General features: G+C 50.0%; 2 protein-coding genes and 2 long non-coding RNA genes across 16 annotated transcripts in view; 1 reads left to right on the top strand and 3 right to left on the bottom strand.

The window, feature by feature from the left end:
• Positions 1-12884, bottom strand: part of LOC101286095 (nuclear RNA export factor 3) — a 383514-nt gene that overhangs the window by 265284 nt on the left and 105346 nt on the right. Inside the window, exons 24-25 of one of the 12 annotated variants that reach the window (XM_049705206.1) lie at positions 1424-1496; positions 710-885 (exon numbers count right to left, since the gene is read on the bottom strand). The exons of 10 other annotated variants lie outside the window; for them this stretch is intronic. In XM_049705206.1, coding sequence (XP_049561163.1) covers positions 723-885; positions 1424-1496 — 236 coding nt within the window. In that variant the 3' untranslated portion in view covers positions 710-722. Of the gene's footprint in view, positions 1-709; positions 886-1423; positions 1497-12884 lie in introns of those variants that run through there. One more of the 12 variants, XM_049705205.1, reaches the window with a different exon arrangement.
• Positions 1-12884, top strand: part of LOC117199174 (uncharacterized) — a 99034-nt gene that overhangs the window by 53173 nt on the left and 32977 nt on the right. The window lies entirely within an intron of this gene.
• Positions 2275-2852, bottom strand: LOC125963158 (uncharacterized). The gene is made up of 3 exons (XR_007474983.1): positions 2653-2852; positions 2485-2547; positions 2275-2380 (listed from the first exon to the last, which is right to left on the bottom strand). It is a non-coding gene; the product is annotated as an uncharacterized LOC125963158 (long non-coding RNA).
• LOC125963150 (nuclear RNA export factor 5-like) lies at positions 4366-7489 on the bottom strand. Of its 2 annotated transcripts, XM_049705225.1 has the most exons (9): positions 7407-7489; positions 6713-6796; positions 6493-6597; positions 6296-6376; positions 6088-6157; positions 5852-5940; positions 5625-5732; positions 5328-5437; positions 4366-5137 (listed from the first exon to the last, which is right to left on the bottom strand). In XM_049705225.1, exons 1-9 carry the CDS (start codon positions 7455-7457, stop codon positions 5017-5019), a joined length of 819 nt encoding a protein of 272 aa, XP_049561182.1. In that variant the 5' UTR covers positions 7458-7489; the 3' UTR covers positions 4366-5016. The 2 variants fall into 2 exon arrangements, with proteins under 2 accessions (XP_049561182.1, XP_049561183.1); XM_049705226.1 differs by lacking the exon at positions 4366-5137 and having other exon boundaries at positions 5318-5437.

The raw sequence follows: 12884 nt of genomic DNA on the forward strand, positions 1-12884 counted from the left end.
ATTGGGCTTAAAATTTATACTATTCCATTTGAGGTGTCTCATTAGCTCTGTAGTAGAAATAAGATAAGAAGGAAAATTAATATATGGGCAAATTAAGAGTTACAAATGAGCTGAGATGGCTCCTTCACATTAGCTGTTAACTTGCTCAAGTTTCAAGGCACTAAAGATTAAATAATCCCTCCTTGGACCCCTCTTCCCCATTCAGCCACAAGCCTCTCTTTCTCATTGTCTCAGTCTCTCTATTTCCTTCTCTCTCTCTCTCTCTCATGATGAGATCTCATTTTCTGTAGATAAATATAGAAATATATAAACGTGCTTAATAAATATGTAAACACCTACATAAGCAAACTTACAGGAAGATATGATGAAGGTGAAAACATTCAACGGTTACCTCTGGGAGGTATGTTTTGGGGTAATGATTTTTTCCCCTCCACATGTACTGTGACATATACAGTGGAATGAACCTCATGCACACTCCTGAACACCCAACTGTCTGTTAATACAGAAGCAGCATCCATGAAATTAATAAAAATAATACAAGGCTGCTCAAAATAACTAGGTAGCTTTATATGTACCCCGAATGAAATGTTCAGATTAAAAATGACTGAAATAAACAAGGAAAACAAATTACCTTCAAGTTCCCATTAATCACTCCTCTACTCCTCCCAGCTCACTCCTATCCCCATGCAACCCCAGCACTCATTTCTGAGACCACTAGAGGTTCATCTCAGATGGGGTGGAGGATGCCTGCATGATGTCCTGCTGCTGCTGGGAGAGGGGTGCATGGAGCTGGAGGTGGGTATAGGCAGTGGGATGGAGAACACACTCTGGGTCTCACTGGGGTCGGCATCCCTCACAAACAACTCGTCATTCACGATGCACAGACTGAAGGAAAAATGGGCCCTCAGACAACTGGTGGATGGACACCCACACCCCCAAAACTGACTCTGCTCCCACTGGCACTCAGCAACCAGATTCCTTCCACGTCCCTCCTGTGTCTGTCTCCCAGGTTCCTTGACTGGTACCTCTGCCCCTCCCCACAGAGCCCACCTTTGGAGAGACTGTCTACCACCTTCACTCGATTTATAGGTTTATCCCCAACCCACGGGCAATTTCGCATTTACCCTTTACCACAGCCCAAGGGCTGGACGCTCTGATGCCCATTCTCGGAAGAAGACACTGAGTCACACAGAGGTCATGTGACTTGACCAAGATAACACAGCGAGTGAGTGTTGTTTCAAGGAGAGAACCCATAGGCCGATTCCAGAGCCCACGCTCTTCCTAACCACTAGGCTACACTGCTCCTGGGATCTCCCTGCTGGCTTTCCACAATGCCGAGTAAACCTAAGGTCTTTGCCACCACATTCCCACGCCCCTGAGCCCAGGTGGGGATGGGCATTCACGCCCACCACAGGGCTCTCACCTGGCGTAGCGGGCAGGGGTAGCGATGAAGGTCCAGGTGAAGGCACGCACACAGCCCTGAGAACTTCCTTCCACTTCAACAGCAAACAAACAACAGTACCCCTTAGAGCCACACGTGCTGTACATGCTCACATGGCGGTCCCCAGTCAGGGTGTGACTGGACACTCATGCTGAGAGGGCAATTGTTCACGGGGGCCAGGGTGTCGGGAATGGGGAGGGCAACTATAGGAGCAGTCTGCGCCCAGTGACAGGGCCCCTGACGACCACCACACAAGTTCATGGGATGCATTTTTCACAGCCGCCCAAGAGGTGGATACTACTACCCCATTTTGCAAATGAGGAAACTGAGACCTTAAGTAATGGCCCAAGTTCTCAGAGGAAGTATCTGGGATGAGAGCCACCAAAATCCACAGCCTGTGTCACCAACGCCCAGGGTGTGCAGGGCAGACAGGCATGGACACAGCTCAGACCTGGGTTGTCTGTGGGAAGCCTGAGGGCAGGAGAACACAGTGGGGAAGGGGAGGCGGGGGGAGGGGAGGGGAGGGGAGGGAACAGAAGGGAATACAAGGGGAGGGAAGGGAAGGGAAGGGGAAAGAAAGCGAAGGGAAGGGAAGGGGTCAGGGACGCTGGGTGGTTCTGGGTGTGAGCCTGGCCAGGGGGAGGCAGCAGTGGGGCATCTGCGCTGGGGGTCTACACACACTCACCTGCCTTGAACACCCCACTGACGGAGAAGCAGAGCATCGTTTCCTGAAAGGGAAGAGCCCAGGCGCCCAGTCACCACCTCCACCTCCCACCCACCTGCGGCTTCCTGGGCCCACCCGGGGGAGGAAGCAGGCGCTCACCGTCTGGTACCACGTGTCCACCACGAAGGAGCTGAAGGCATGCTGAGTCTTGGGCAACACACAGAGGGTGTGCACAATGACACGTTTTGTGTGCTTCAGCAGCTGGACCCGCAGGTCTGTGAGGGGAGGGGAAGCGAGCGAAGGTCAGGGGCTGCCACGCCCTGGGCCCTATGATTGACCCCTTCACCGCCCTTTCCCACCCAGTCTTCCCATCGCACACTCACAGGGGTCCTTGAGCTTCTTCATATTCCTGCTGTCCTTGAAATACTTGCACAAGCTGCTTCTAGGAGACAAAGAGCAACAGTGGGTGGTGGGTGTTTGCAGGAGCTGCCTGTGTCTGCTGGGGAGCCACACAGCCCAGGAGCACAGCCTGTGCTGTGATACTCACGGGGCTGGGTCCTCGGGGTGGAAGGGAATCGTCAGGGAGAAGCAGGCCTCCTCGTGATAAGCACCTGCGAGAACCTGTCTGTCTCCATAGTCATGGATCAAGTAGTACCTAAGGAGGAGCAATGAAGACAGTCTATCTCTGTGGTCTGGACCTCAAATGAGACTTGAAAACTCCCCTGAGCAGACCTGTGCTCAGGTGGCCTCACCTGTCCTAGCCCTCCCTCCCTTGCTCAGCTTCCCAGAGATACTTACTGCTTCAGGAATTGCAGGACTAGGCTCTTCAGCTCATCAGATCCAAAGTAGCTTCCCTGGAATCAAATGGCACTTGAGACTATGCAGTAGATAAAGCCTCCCTGCAACACCCCAAATGTTGTTTGATCCTCTTCCTCACCTTGCAGGGCTTTACTATGTAGGGAGTGTCAACGTCAACGGTCACTGGTGACTGTAACTCCTGGCCATCCTGGAGAAGGGAAGAGAAAGTCAGGAGTGGAGACCAGGGGAGTGGCCCTGGATGATCCGGGAAAAGGATGGGCCCAGGAGGGTGAGGGTCAGAGGTCAGGTGTGAAAGGGCCCTGGAAATTCCATGGGAAAGCTTACAGTGGATGTCTTCATCATGAGGTCCTGGAAGTCTCTAGTGTTATATTCAACTTGTGTGTGCGTGTGTGTATTTATGGGTATTTTTCCAGCAAGTATATCCATGTCATTTTCAGGAGTCCATGTCCCCCAAAATGGTTAAGGTTCTGATGCTAATATGTGATCTAGGCAAGACCCAAAGGGCTTGAGGGCAGGTGCAGAGGCCACCGACATTCGTAAGAGACAATGATTTACGTAGGCACTTACCAGGCGTAACAACTTCGGGAAACATTCTCTGATGGCCCTGTCCAAAACCAAAAATAGAGAAGAGGTGGTTGATAGTTCAAGGTTGCAATGCTTCCTTTGAGTTAAAACAGTAATACCATAAACAGAGATCAATGTGTTCTGGCCAATCCAGCAGCACCCTTTGCCCACCTCTGCTCCTGATTTTAGGGGTTTTCGGTCCACTTGCCTGTTGAGCACTGAGCATCTGTCATCTTACTGTCTGAAAGGCACTGTCCCCTCATCTCTCTCAGTACCTTCACTTTAATATTCCTTCCCTGCCTCCCTTCCTCTCCTTCGTCTGGGTAGCTCCCACCCACTCTACTCGGACTCCCTTCTCCAGTGCCACAGGGACCAGCATTTCAAACCCCTGCTGCAGGGCTTCCTTCTCCTCCCTCCCTTCCTCCAGGGCCCCACTGAAGGCTGTGGGGAGAAGAGGGGATGGAGTGGGAGCCCGGGGCTCTGCTACCTCACTGGGGGTCCAGCACTCTGGCAAGACCCCGACACCCCCCAGGGATGGCCCAGGATGCTGGGCCAGCGAGGTGAGTGAGGTGGGGCTCAGGGAGGGAGATGGAGGGGATGAAGACAGAAAGGGAGTGAAGGTAGGAAGGGAGAGATGAGAGAGACATAGAGGCACAGAGACAGGGGAGAGAGAGACAACAAAGGGAAGGGAAAGAAGCTCTCCCGTGGTCGGGGTCAGGGTAGAAGAGAGAAGAAAGGGGAAACGGCACACTTGTTGCGGCTCTTCACCTGCCCCAGAATCGCCCAGACACACCAGGTAGGAATGGATAATATGCACGTGTTGGGCTGGGGGCCCACTGGATGCTGGCTGAAACTTTGTCACCTGTGTGAGCTCAGCCAGACTTGGGCATGGGAAACTGAGCAGCCATGGGGGCAGATCTTCCTCAGAAGGAGGAAAGGGTCAGGACCCAGCTCAGTATGGGGTTGAGGATCCGTGGCCCCCTCTGATGATCACTGTCTTCTCTCCCGATGACCCCTGCACCTCTCTGAGTTGGTTCTTTATCTGAGGAATCATACCTGTCTCAGGCTGCCCAGGGCTCCTGTGAAGGACCAGGCGGGATGATGTGACGTGTGCAGGGAGGGATGGGAAGTGCCCCTCAGAGGCCTGTCCTTCTGTCTCCTCTACCACCTCTGCCCTCTGCCTTCCACTCCTGCCTCAGGAAGCCCTCTGATCACTGGCGGGGGCCCACGTCTGGCCCCTTGACTCAGGGAGCCCTGCTTTTTCCCAAGGAGGGTCCAGCTCCTGGCACTGGGCCAGCAGAATGGATGTCATGACAGCAGCCACCCATGGCCTCAGCCCTCAGCATGATGCAGGAAAGCCCCCATGTCAACCTGCAGGGGGAGGGGGTATCCCTTTGGAGGAAGGGGAAGAGGGCCCCTCTCAGAACGGGGGAGGCAAACCCCATCTCAGCACGAAGAAGGAAGGCTTCTCTCAGCAAGAGGCCCTGGACTGGAGGACCCTTCTCAGTCCAGGGCGCCAGCATCTGGATCAAGGATGGTCGCTCCTGGTCCTGGTGAGGAGGAGAAGCCCTGCTTCCTGGGGCACACTCTTGGGAGGTCTTGCTGGAATATATCTGGGCGCAGAGAGCTGGAAACAGACCCCAGAGCGCCTGCAGAGGTGAGCAGGTCAGGGGAAGGAAACTCCTCACCGGTGATAGGCACAGAGAGAGCAGAAGGTGGGGCCTGTGATCCTCCCAGAAGACCAGGGCTGCCACCTTTGGCAAAGGGGCACTGTCACAGATAGTCTAGGCTCCCATGGGTGAAGGTCACCAAGAAGGGTGACAGGGTGTTCACACTGACCTTACATAGGTGGACTGGTCTGGGAAGGTGTCACACAATGGGTTCCCTTGCAGCCACACCTCGTCAAGCTTCAGCGCTTGCATGTTGTTCAACTCCCACACAGACGTCAGCTGAGAAATATGGGGCAGAAGTGGGAAAAGGAATCCCAGGGAAAGAGGGACATCCGGATCCCGGCACCCCCAGGCCCCTCCCTCCCACACAGGTACCTTCACCTGCCTCCTGTCATCACTCTGATGGACACTAACATGCCCCACCCCCCACTCTCAACCCAACTTTGACCTGGCTCCCTCTTCTCACCTCATTTTTGGAGAGGTTCAGGATCTTGACCGTGGGGGCCATCTGTATAATGTCAGACAGGCCATCCAGCTGGTACAGTTTGTTGCTGCTCAAGTTCAAGGACAACAGCTTTGGGGCAAGAAGAGGTAGAGTGAAGGTTACTATCTAGGACCTTGGAGACAAATCTGCCCTCCACCCCATCTCTTCCACCCCCTACCCTAATACCAGCACTGGGCCTACAGCCTCACCTCAGGGAAATACTTTTCGATGACCTGCAGGGTGGCAGCCATGCAGCTTCTTCGATTCAGAAATATATCAATATCATAGCCCACCAAGTCTTCAGGAAGGAGAGGGGAGGGAATAGGATGGCTGAGTGGGGTGTGGGGCCAGCACCAGCCCCTCCCCACGTTACCATCCCTAAGTTCTCCCTCCAGGAAGACCCCTCTGCCCTCACCCGCCCTAGAATTACTGCTGTCAGCCGTACCTGGGTCAAGGCGGAGCCTCTGGAGGTCAAGAGCTTGCTGGGAGACATCAAATCGTTTGCTCAAGGTCAGCTGCGGAGAGAGAGATGGAGAGAGCCGCTCTGAGGCTGTGGTGGTGGCAGGGAAATCGGGGGCGAGCGGGACGGGGGACTGGAAGAAGGAGAGGTGGGTCTGAGCGCTGGCACACTACTCGCCGTGAGTCTCCATTACCTTTAGCTGCTCCATTTCTTCTGGCTTCAACTTATCCCGCACAGAGTAGGGAACAGCGGAGGGGCTGACAAAGACAGGTATCTGCAGGAAGAAGAGGTGGGGTAAGCACCAGGAACTCTAGTTCCAAAGAAGACAACCAGCCCCTGGCCTGTACTCCTTCCTCAGGATGAGGTACACGTAACGCCCTCGACACACACCTTTCGGCTCTCCTCGTCACGAATCTTGTAGCTGACATCCATCAATGCAGAGGCAGTGCTAGCTTCCTGGACAAAGAACCGAGCCCCATTTTGCATAAAGTGCAACTACAGGGATTGAATGCAACAGCAATAGTATCAGAAGCCAACAGACCCTGCTGAACCAGGTCTCTCTCTCCCCCTTCCCTGTGCCCACGCGTCTGGCTTCGGCATCCTCTCTTACGTCCACTGGAGTGAAAGGGACACTGCAATGGCTCTGGATTGACTTCATTAGCCATGTCTTGTCATACTTTATCCCATAAGGAATCTAAGGATGAAAAGAAGGCATGGGAGAGAGGACAGACAACAGGGAATTTAGGCTGCAGGAGGAACCTTTTCCTGTTCTTTTCCGGCCTTCTACTGAGCTTGCAAGGGCTTGTAAAGAAGGGACCACTGGCATGATTTCTTATGGGTGTGCGTAATATAGATTTCCTAAGTACTCTTTCTCTCCAGTCAAACTCTCTTCCACATAATCAAGGTGTCAGAGATGATCTTCCTTTTATAAATTTCCAGGAGATCCTACCCAGCGCACACACTGCTTGCCCCTCAGACAAGGTCTCCAGAGGCTCGACCCTCTGTCTCCCACACTCAGCTTGCCAAGCTGAGACCTCCAATGTGGAGTCGCTCCATATCCTTGGCAGTAGTTTCCATCTTTGCTTTGAGACAGGCTCCTCCGTTCTCCTCACGGTCAGCCTGCTCCCTGTACATTGCTTCTCTGAACCTGCCCTTAGATGAACAAGACTGTTAACTCCTGGTAATAAAAAGGACAGATTACAAACTGTCCCCAGTGAAAGAAACCAGCATCTCTACATGAGACCAACACAGCTCCCCCTGCCTTTTCTCTCCTGCACATTCCGTACATTTTACAGGATACTCACTGTGACCCTGAACCAGCTCCCTGGGGTTCCATCTTGTGTGTTCTCCCCCATTTCTCTCTCCAGAGGTTTTCTGTTTCTCCACACAGTAGTATGCATGTGGCCTTCACTGTGCCATCTCACTCCTCTCTTGTTGCCACGGATGATACAGGGAGAGCTGCAGGGGGGACGTGGAGAGAAGGACGGTGAGTGGCCATAAGTGCTAAGAAAGTCTTCTGTACACCCTCGTCTCTTTGACACCAGCACTACAATTAGGATTGCTCAACCATTATTTCACTTCTAGCATGCTTCAGTTTTGCAGTGAGAGAAGAAAAACAAGTCCACGGAGAGTGAGAGAGGTGCATAGTCCCAGGGGCTGCTGTGTACAAACCCTGCTGCCTGGCCACTTACTGGCTTACTTCGGGGTCCTCCTGGACATCCCTCTTCACCACGTTTCCATCATCCTCCTGGAGGTGTGAAGGCTGAGGCTCACACCCATCGTGTTCATAATGAGGGCTCCTCTCGCCAGAATTACCTGGGAAAGAACTCCAACCTTTCTTTCTTCCTTGAGGTGATCTACCACCATCACTGTATTCTGAAAAGAGGAACAAAAATACAAGTTTGCAGACACATCTGTGATCCGCTTACCACGTACCATGTCTTAGGCTAACAGCATGGTAGGGCAGGCCAAGTGCCAACCTGGCCTAAGGGACCAGTCCCACAAGCCTCAGAAAGGACACTCTTCTGCCTGTGCAGAGAGGACAGCCTTATCCGACAGATGGCACTATCAGGGGAAGAATCGAGGAGGAGCAGGATGAGGAAGAGGACGACAAGGAGGACAAAGAGGGAGGAGGGAGGAGAGGACAACTGCGCTGAAACTTTTAAAACAGTGGAGCAGGACTGATAAAGAACCGAGGTGTATGCGTCCATGGGTTAGACTGGACACCAGTCATATATACCAGGAAGGCCCCCGAATCTTGCCTTCTCTCAGGACTTTCCAGCAACCACACCAATACCTCTCTCGTGCTTCCCAAATCCAAGGAGCCGCCATACCGATTCCACTAACAACCAGCAAGCTAGCTGGACTTCCTTTGCCAGTGCACTTGGAGCTTTAATGTCAGGTGGCACTGATGTAACGGCCTCCTGAACTGTCTCCCTCCCTCCAGCCTTGCCCTGAACAATACTCTGTTGGAAAGAGCCAGAGTGACCTCTCTATTGGGCCAGCCTGAAATGCCTTTCAGCTCAGCAGGCAACTCTTCCTAACTTCAGCCCTTTTATAACAAGGGTGTGAATGATAACCTGGAATGATGTGTCAACCACCATTTCCCAGTGTTTAGGGATTCTTCTTTTGGCTTTCTATTACTGGTGGCTAATTTGATTCCATCATGGCCAGGGAACACACTCTGGGAGATTTCAAGTGTTGTTTTTTTTTTAAATAATTTTATTTCTTTATTTATGGCTTCGTTGGGTCTTCGTTGCTGCACACGGGTTTTCTCTACTTGTGGCGAGTGGTGTTACTCTTCGTTGTGGCGCACGGGCTTCCCGTTGTGGCGGCTTCTCTTGTTGCAGAGCTTGGGCTCTAGGTGCGCGGGCTTCAGTAGTTGTGGCACGTGGGCTCAGTAGTTGTGGCACACGGGCTCTAGAGCGCAGGATCAATAGTTGAGGCGCACAAGCTTAGCTGCTCCGCGGCATGTGGGATCTTCCTGACCAGGGCTCGAACCTGTGTTCCCTTCCCTGGCAGGCGGATTCCTAACCACTGCGCCACCAGGGAAGTCCCTCAATTCTTTTTGGATTTATTGAGGTTTGTCTGATGGTCGAGGAGATGGTCTAACTTGGTAAATGTTACAGAGACCCTCGGGGAAAAAAACTGTACTCTGCTGTTGTTGCGCAGCCTGTTCTATTTATGTCATGCAGATCTCATTAGTTTACTGTGTTATTCAGGTCTCCTATATCCTTGCTGATTTTCTCTCTAGCAATTCTGTCACTTGCTAAGGGGGAGGTGGGTGTGGAAAGCCCCCACTATAATTATAGATCTGGCACTTTCTCCTTTCATCTCCATCAGCTTTTGCTTCATGTACTTTGAGGCTCCATTGTTTGGTGCGTACACATTTAGGATCTTTATGTCTCCCTGGTGTGCTGATCCTTTCACCATTCTGTAAGGCCTCTCTTTGGCTCTTGTTCATTTTCTTTACTCTGACATCTACTGTACTGGATACTGAAGCTACAGCCACGCTTAGAAAGTGTCCTGGTTATATCGCACCTTGTCTTCACTCCTAGGAGTTGTGTTGCTGTTCACCCCTCCACCCACAAGTTCTCCCCTCTAACATATCTAATTCACCATGGGAAAAGATTTGGAAGTTTTTCGGCACCTGCAGAAATAAGATCGTGTCAATTCTCTTCCCCATGGGTGGATTCACTAAGGGTATTTTATTTTTAACACATTCCACTGAAACAGTGAACCAGCAGATAATCATACTAGTGGCTTGTGGGGAGGGAGGATTATGGTAATTACACTGTTACAAACCAGCTTCCGTTGGGTTGTAATACTTAAGGTTCTCTAGGTTTGTGTGCTGTGCCTTTTGTACATTAACTATTCCATGTTGTCTCAGGGCACGCTTATGAGTAAAGATCTGCCCACTGCTGATCACTCCACGATGGAGTGATTACGACCAGGCCTCAGATGAACTCCTCTGGGGAGCCCTTGCTTTCCCTGTGTGGCCCGCTGTCAGGGCAATCCTGCTACTCACAACCTTGGGACTTTCCCTGTGTGGCACTGGAAGTGAAAGGAAACACAGATAGGGCATTTGACCCACAAATGCCACTTGCTCAGTCCCCAAACCTCGGAGGGGGCCTGGCGTGCTCTCTTTCTCCCACACTCCACATCCAACTGGTCAGGAGATTCTCTCGGCCCCTCTCTCAAAGTATGTCCAGAAGCCGGCCACTTCTCACCACCTTCATTACCACCACCCTGGCCAAGATACCAACAGCTACCTCCTGGACTGTACTGCTGTCCAGCTGGCCCCTCTGCTTTCATCCTGGCTCCCTTACCTGTCTCTTTTCAACCCAGCAGCAGAGAGCAAGTCAAATCATTTCACTCCTCTGCTCAACACCACATAACGATGGTTTGAAGCCCACCAACATGTTCAAAAGCCAGGAGTTCATAATGACACTCATCAACAATAACAACAACAAAGAGGACCCTTACTGGTGACCTTTGGAGAATGCCGGGCAACCAACTCGTTTTCAGGAAAATCCAGCAATGAAAGGGAAAAATTCACATTTTAAAGGGAGCAGTAAGGGCATGTGGTCTACGTACGGTGTATAGGAAGAGTCAGAGTCATTTGTAAGAACCCACTTTCCTTCCGAAGTAACGTTGCCGAGGGGAAAGCGTAAAAGGGAGCTATATAACAGCTACCGCAGTCCCCCGGCTGACCAACTACGTCGGGTGCCTGAACAGGGCTAGAGACCTCCCTCATCAAGGTGATTCAGACACAAGCAATCTCAGACATCGACTTGTCAAGTATTTGATAGAATAATCCAGTGAAGCTCTGTCACTTACTGCGTATGTGATTTTAGGCGAGTATTTTACCTCTCTGAGCCTCAGTTCCATCGTGCGGTAGTGCTGTTTGCCATGTGTTTCCATTTGTCCCTGTTCCGGCGACCTGGAAGAGCTGTACTTCTTGACCTCCTTTGTTTGGACAGGGCTGTGTATGTGACTGGTTCTGGCTAATGGGTTGTGAGTGACATGTGCTATTTCTGGGCCAGAACATATGGTTGTTGGATTGAGACCTTGCAGGGTCCTCTTCCCCTCAGGCACAGAGACTGACAACTTTCTAGATGATGGCTGCTCTGTCAGTTTGGGTCTCCAAGTCATTCCAGTAAGAATGGCTCAGACCCCCAAAGTCCACCATCCTGTGAGGGGCATGCACCTGCCATGGACATGTAGTCGAAGTGAGGAATAAGCCCCTGAAATACGGGGACTGTCTATTACCACAGCATAATCTAGCCTATCTTGACTCTTGTATCTTATCTGTGAATTAAAATAACATCCTCTCAGGATTTTTCTGAGGATTAAATGAGAAAACTGGTATGACAAGGTTGCCACAGTGCTTGACATAAAACAGGAACTCAAAAAATGGCAGCTATAATGATTAAATAATAATAACAAACTAGTTTTGAAAAAGTGTGGAAAATTGGTATAAAATGAGAGCTATTTCATCCACTCATCCTTACGGGTAAGTTGTATCATCTTTTCAAGAGTGGGGCATTTTATTTTATTTTTAAGACTTCCTAATGACTAGCACTCATGCACTTATTTCTTGCCGTATTGATATCAGAAACATAAATTGAGGTTATATGTAAAGAATGAAAAAGTGGAAAGATTAAGCAAAAGAGAGAATGACTAATGACATAAGATAAAATGAGTTAGCAATAAGTAGTTTCTTAATGAGAAGAACAGATTTTAATTATTAGTAAGCATACATTCTTCTTAGTAAACAAAGGTACAAGGTATTAATGCGGCAGAATAGATTTACTTTGAACAGGCTTTCCCAAAATGTTTTCTGAGGAACACTAGTACTTCCAGTGGTCTGTGGAAAAATGTTCCTTTCCCATATAGCTTGAGGAAACTACCTGCTACAGACTGAATGTTTATGTTCCAACCTAGTCTCCAAGGTGACAGTATTTGCAGGTAAAGTCTTTGGTAGGTGATTAGGTCATGAGGGAGGTGCCGTCATGAATGGGATTAGTGCCTTTACAAAAGAGGACCCAGAGAGCTCCCTTGCCCTTTCTGCCATGTGAGGATACAGCGTGAAGACAGCCCTTTATGAACCAGGAAGCAGGCTCTCACCAGACACTGAACCTACTGGTGCCTTGATTTTGGACTTCACAGACTCCAGAACCGTGAAAAATAAATTCTTGTAATTTGTAAGCCACCTGGTCCACGGTGTTCTACTACAGCAGCCTGAACAAGCTAAGACACTATCCTATTCTTTGAGATTCAAGTGGCATATTATCTTAAAAATATGACAATACAGAAATCCTTTGTACCTTCATTATTGTATGTCCCATATTTCTTCAATGGATAAAAACATTTTTGTTGCTGCTGTCTCTCAGACATAGTGTCTTGTAGAGCAAACCTGAAAGTGCTGAAATGAGAGGAAAGAAATGGATATTATATAAGAAAAAAAATATATATCACCCCTTTAAACACCTCTCAAACCATATTTAAATCCCTCACAAATGTAAACACCATCTTTTACTTGCTGCATTTTACTCATTAAGTACCATCTACATGATTTTTATGAAATGTATCATCTATAATTTTACTTAATATGGTTTTCTTAAATAAATTCACTGTTTTTTCCCACATGAAGGAAAGGGGAGAGCTTTCAAGGAATGTAACAAGGAAGGGTTAGAAAATCAGGAGGAATATCAGAAGCCAATAGTGTCTGGCTGGACTAATTTAAGCCATTTAGAGAGTCCAAGCAGAAAAAGATTATG

The sequence above is a fragment of the Orcinus orca genome, chromosome X, assembly GCF_937001465.1.
Source record: "Orcinus orca chromosome X, mOrcOrc1.1, whole genome shotgun sequence".
Classification (NCBI taxonomy): Eukaryota; Metazoa; Chordata; class Mammalia; order Artiodactyla; family Delphinidae; genus Orcinus; species Orcinus orca.

Excerpts from the sequence above, each read along its gene's own strand:
- LOC125963150 (XM_049705225.1), bottom strand. The coding sequence starts at position 7,457 with ATGGGGGAGAACACACAAGATGGAACCCCAGGGAGCTGGTTCAGGGTC. Across the intron at positions 6,797-7,406 it reads GGAGCTGGTTCAGGGTCACA|ATTCCTTATGGGATAAAGTA; the intron begins GTGAGTATCCTG and ends TTTCATCCTTAG. Across the intron at positions 6,377-6,492 it reads GTGACGAGGAGAGCCGAAAG|ATACCTGTCTTTGTCAGCCC; the intron begins GTGTGTGTCGAG and ends TTCTTCCTGCAG.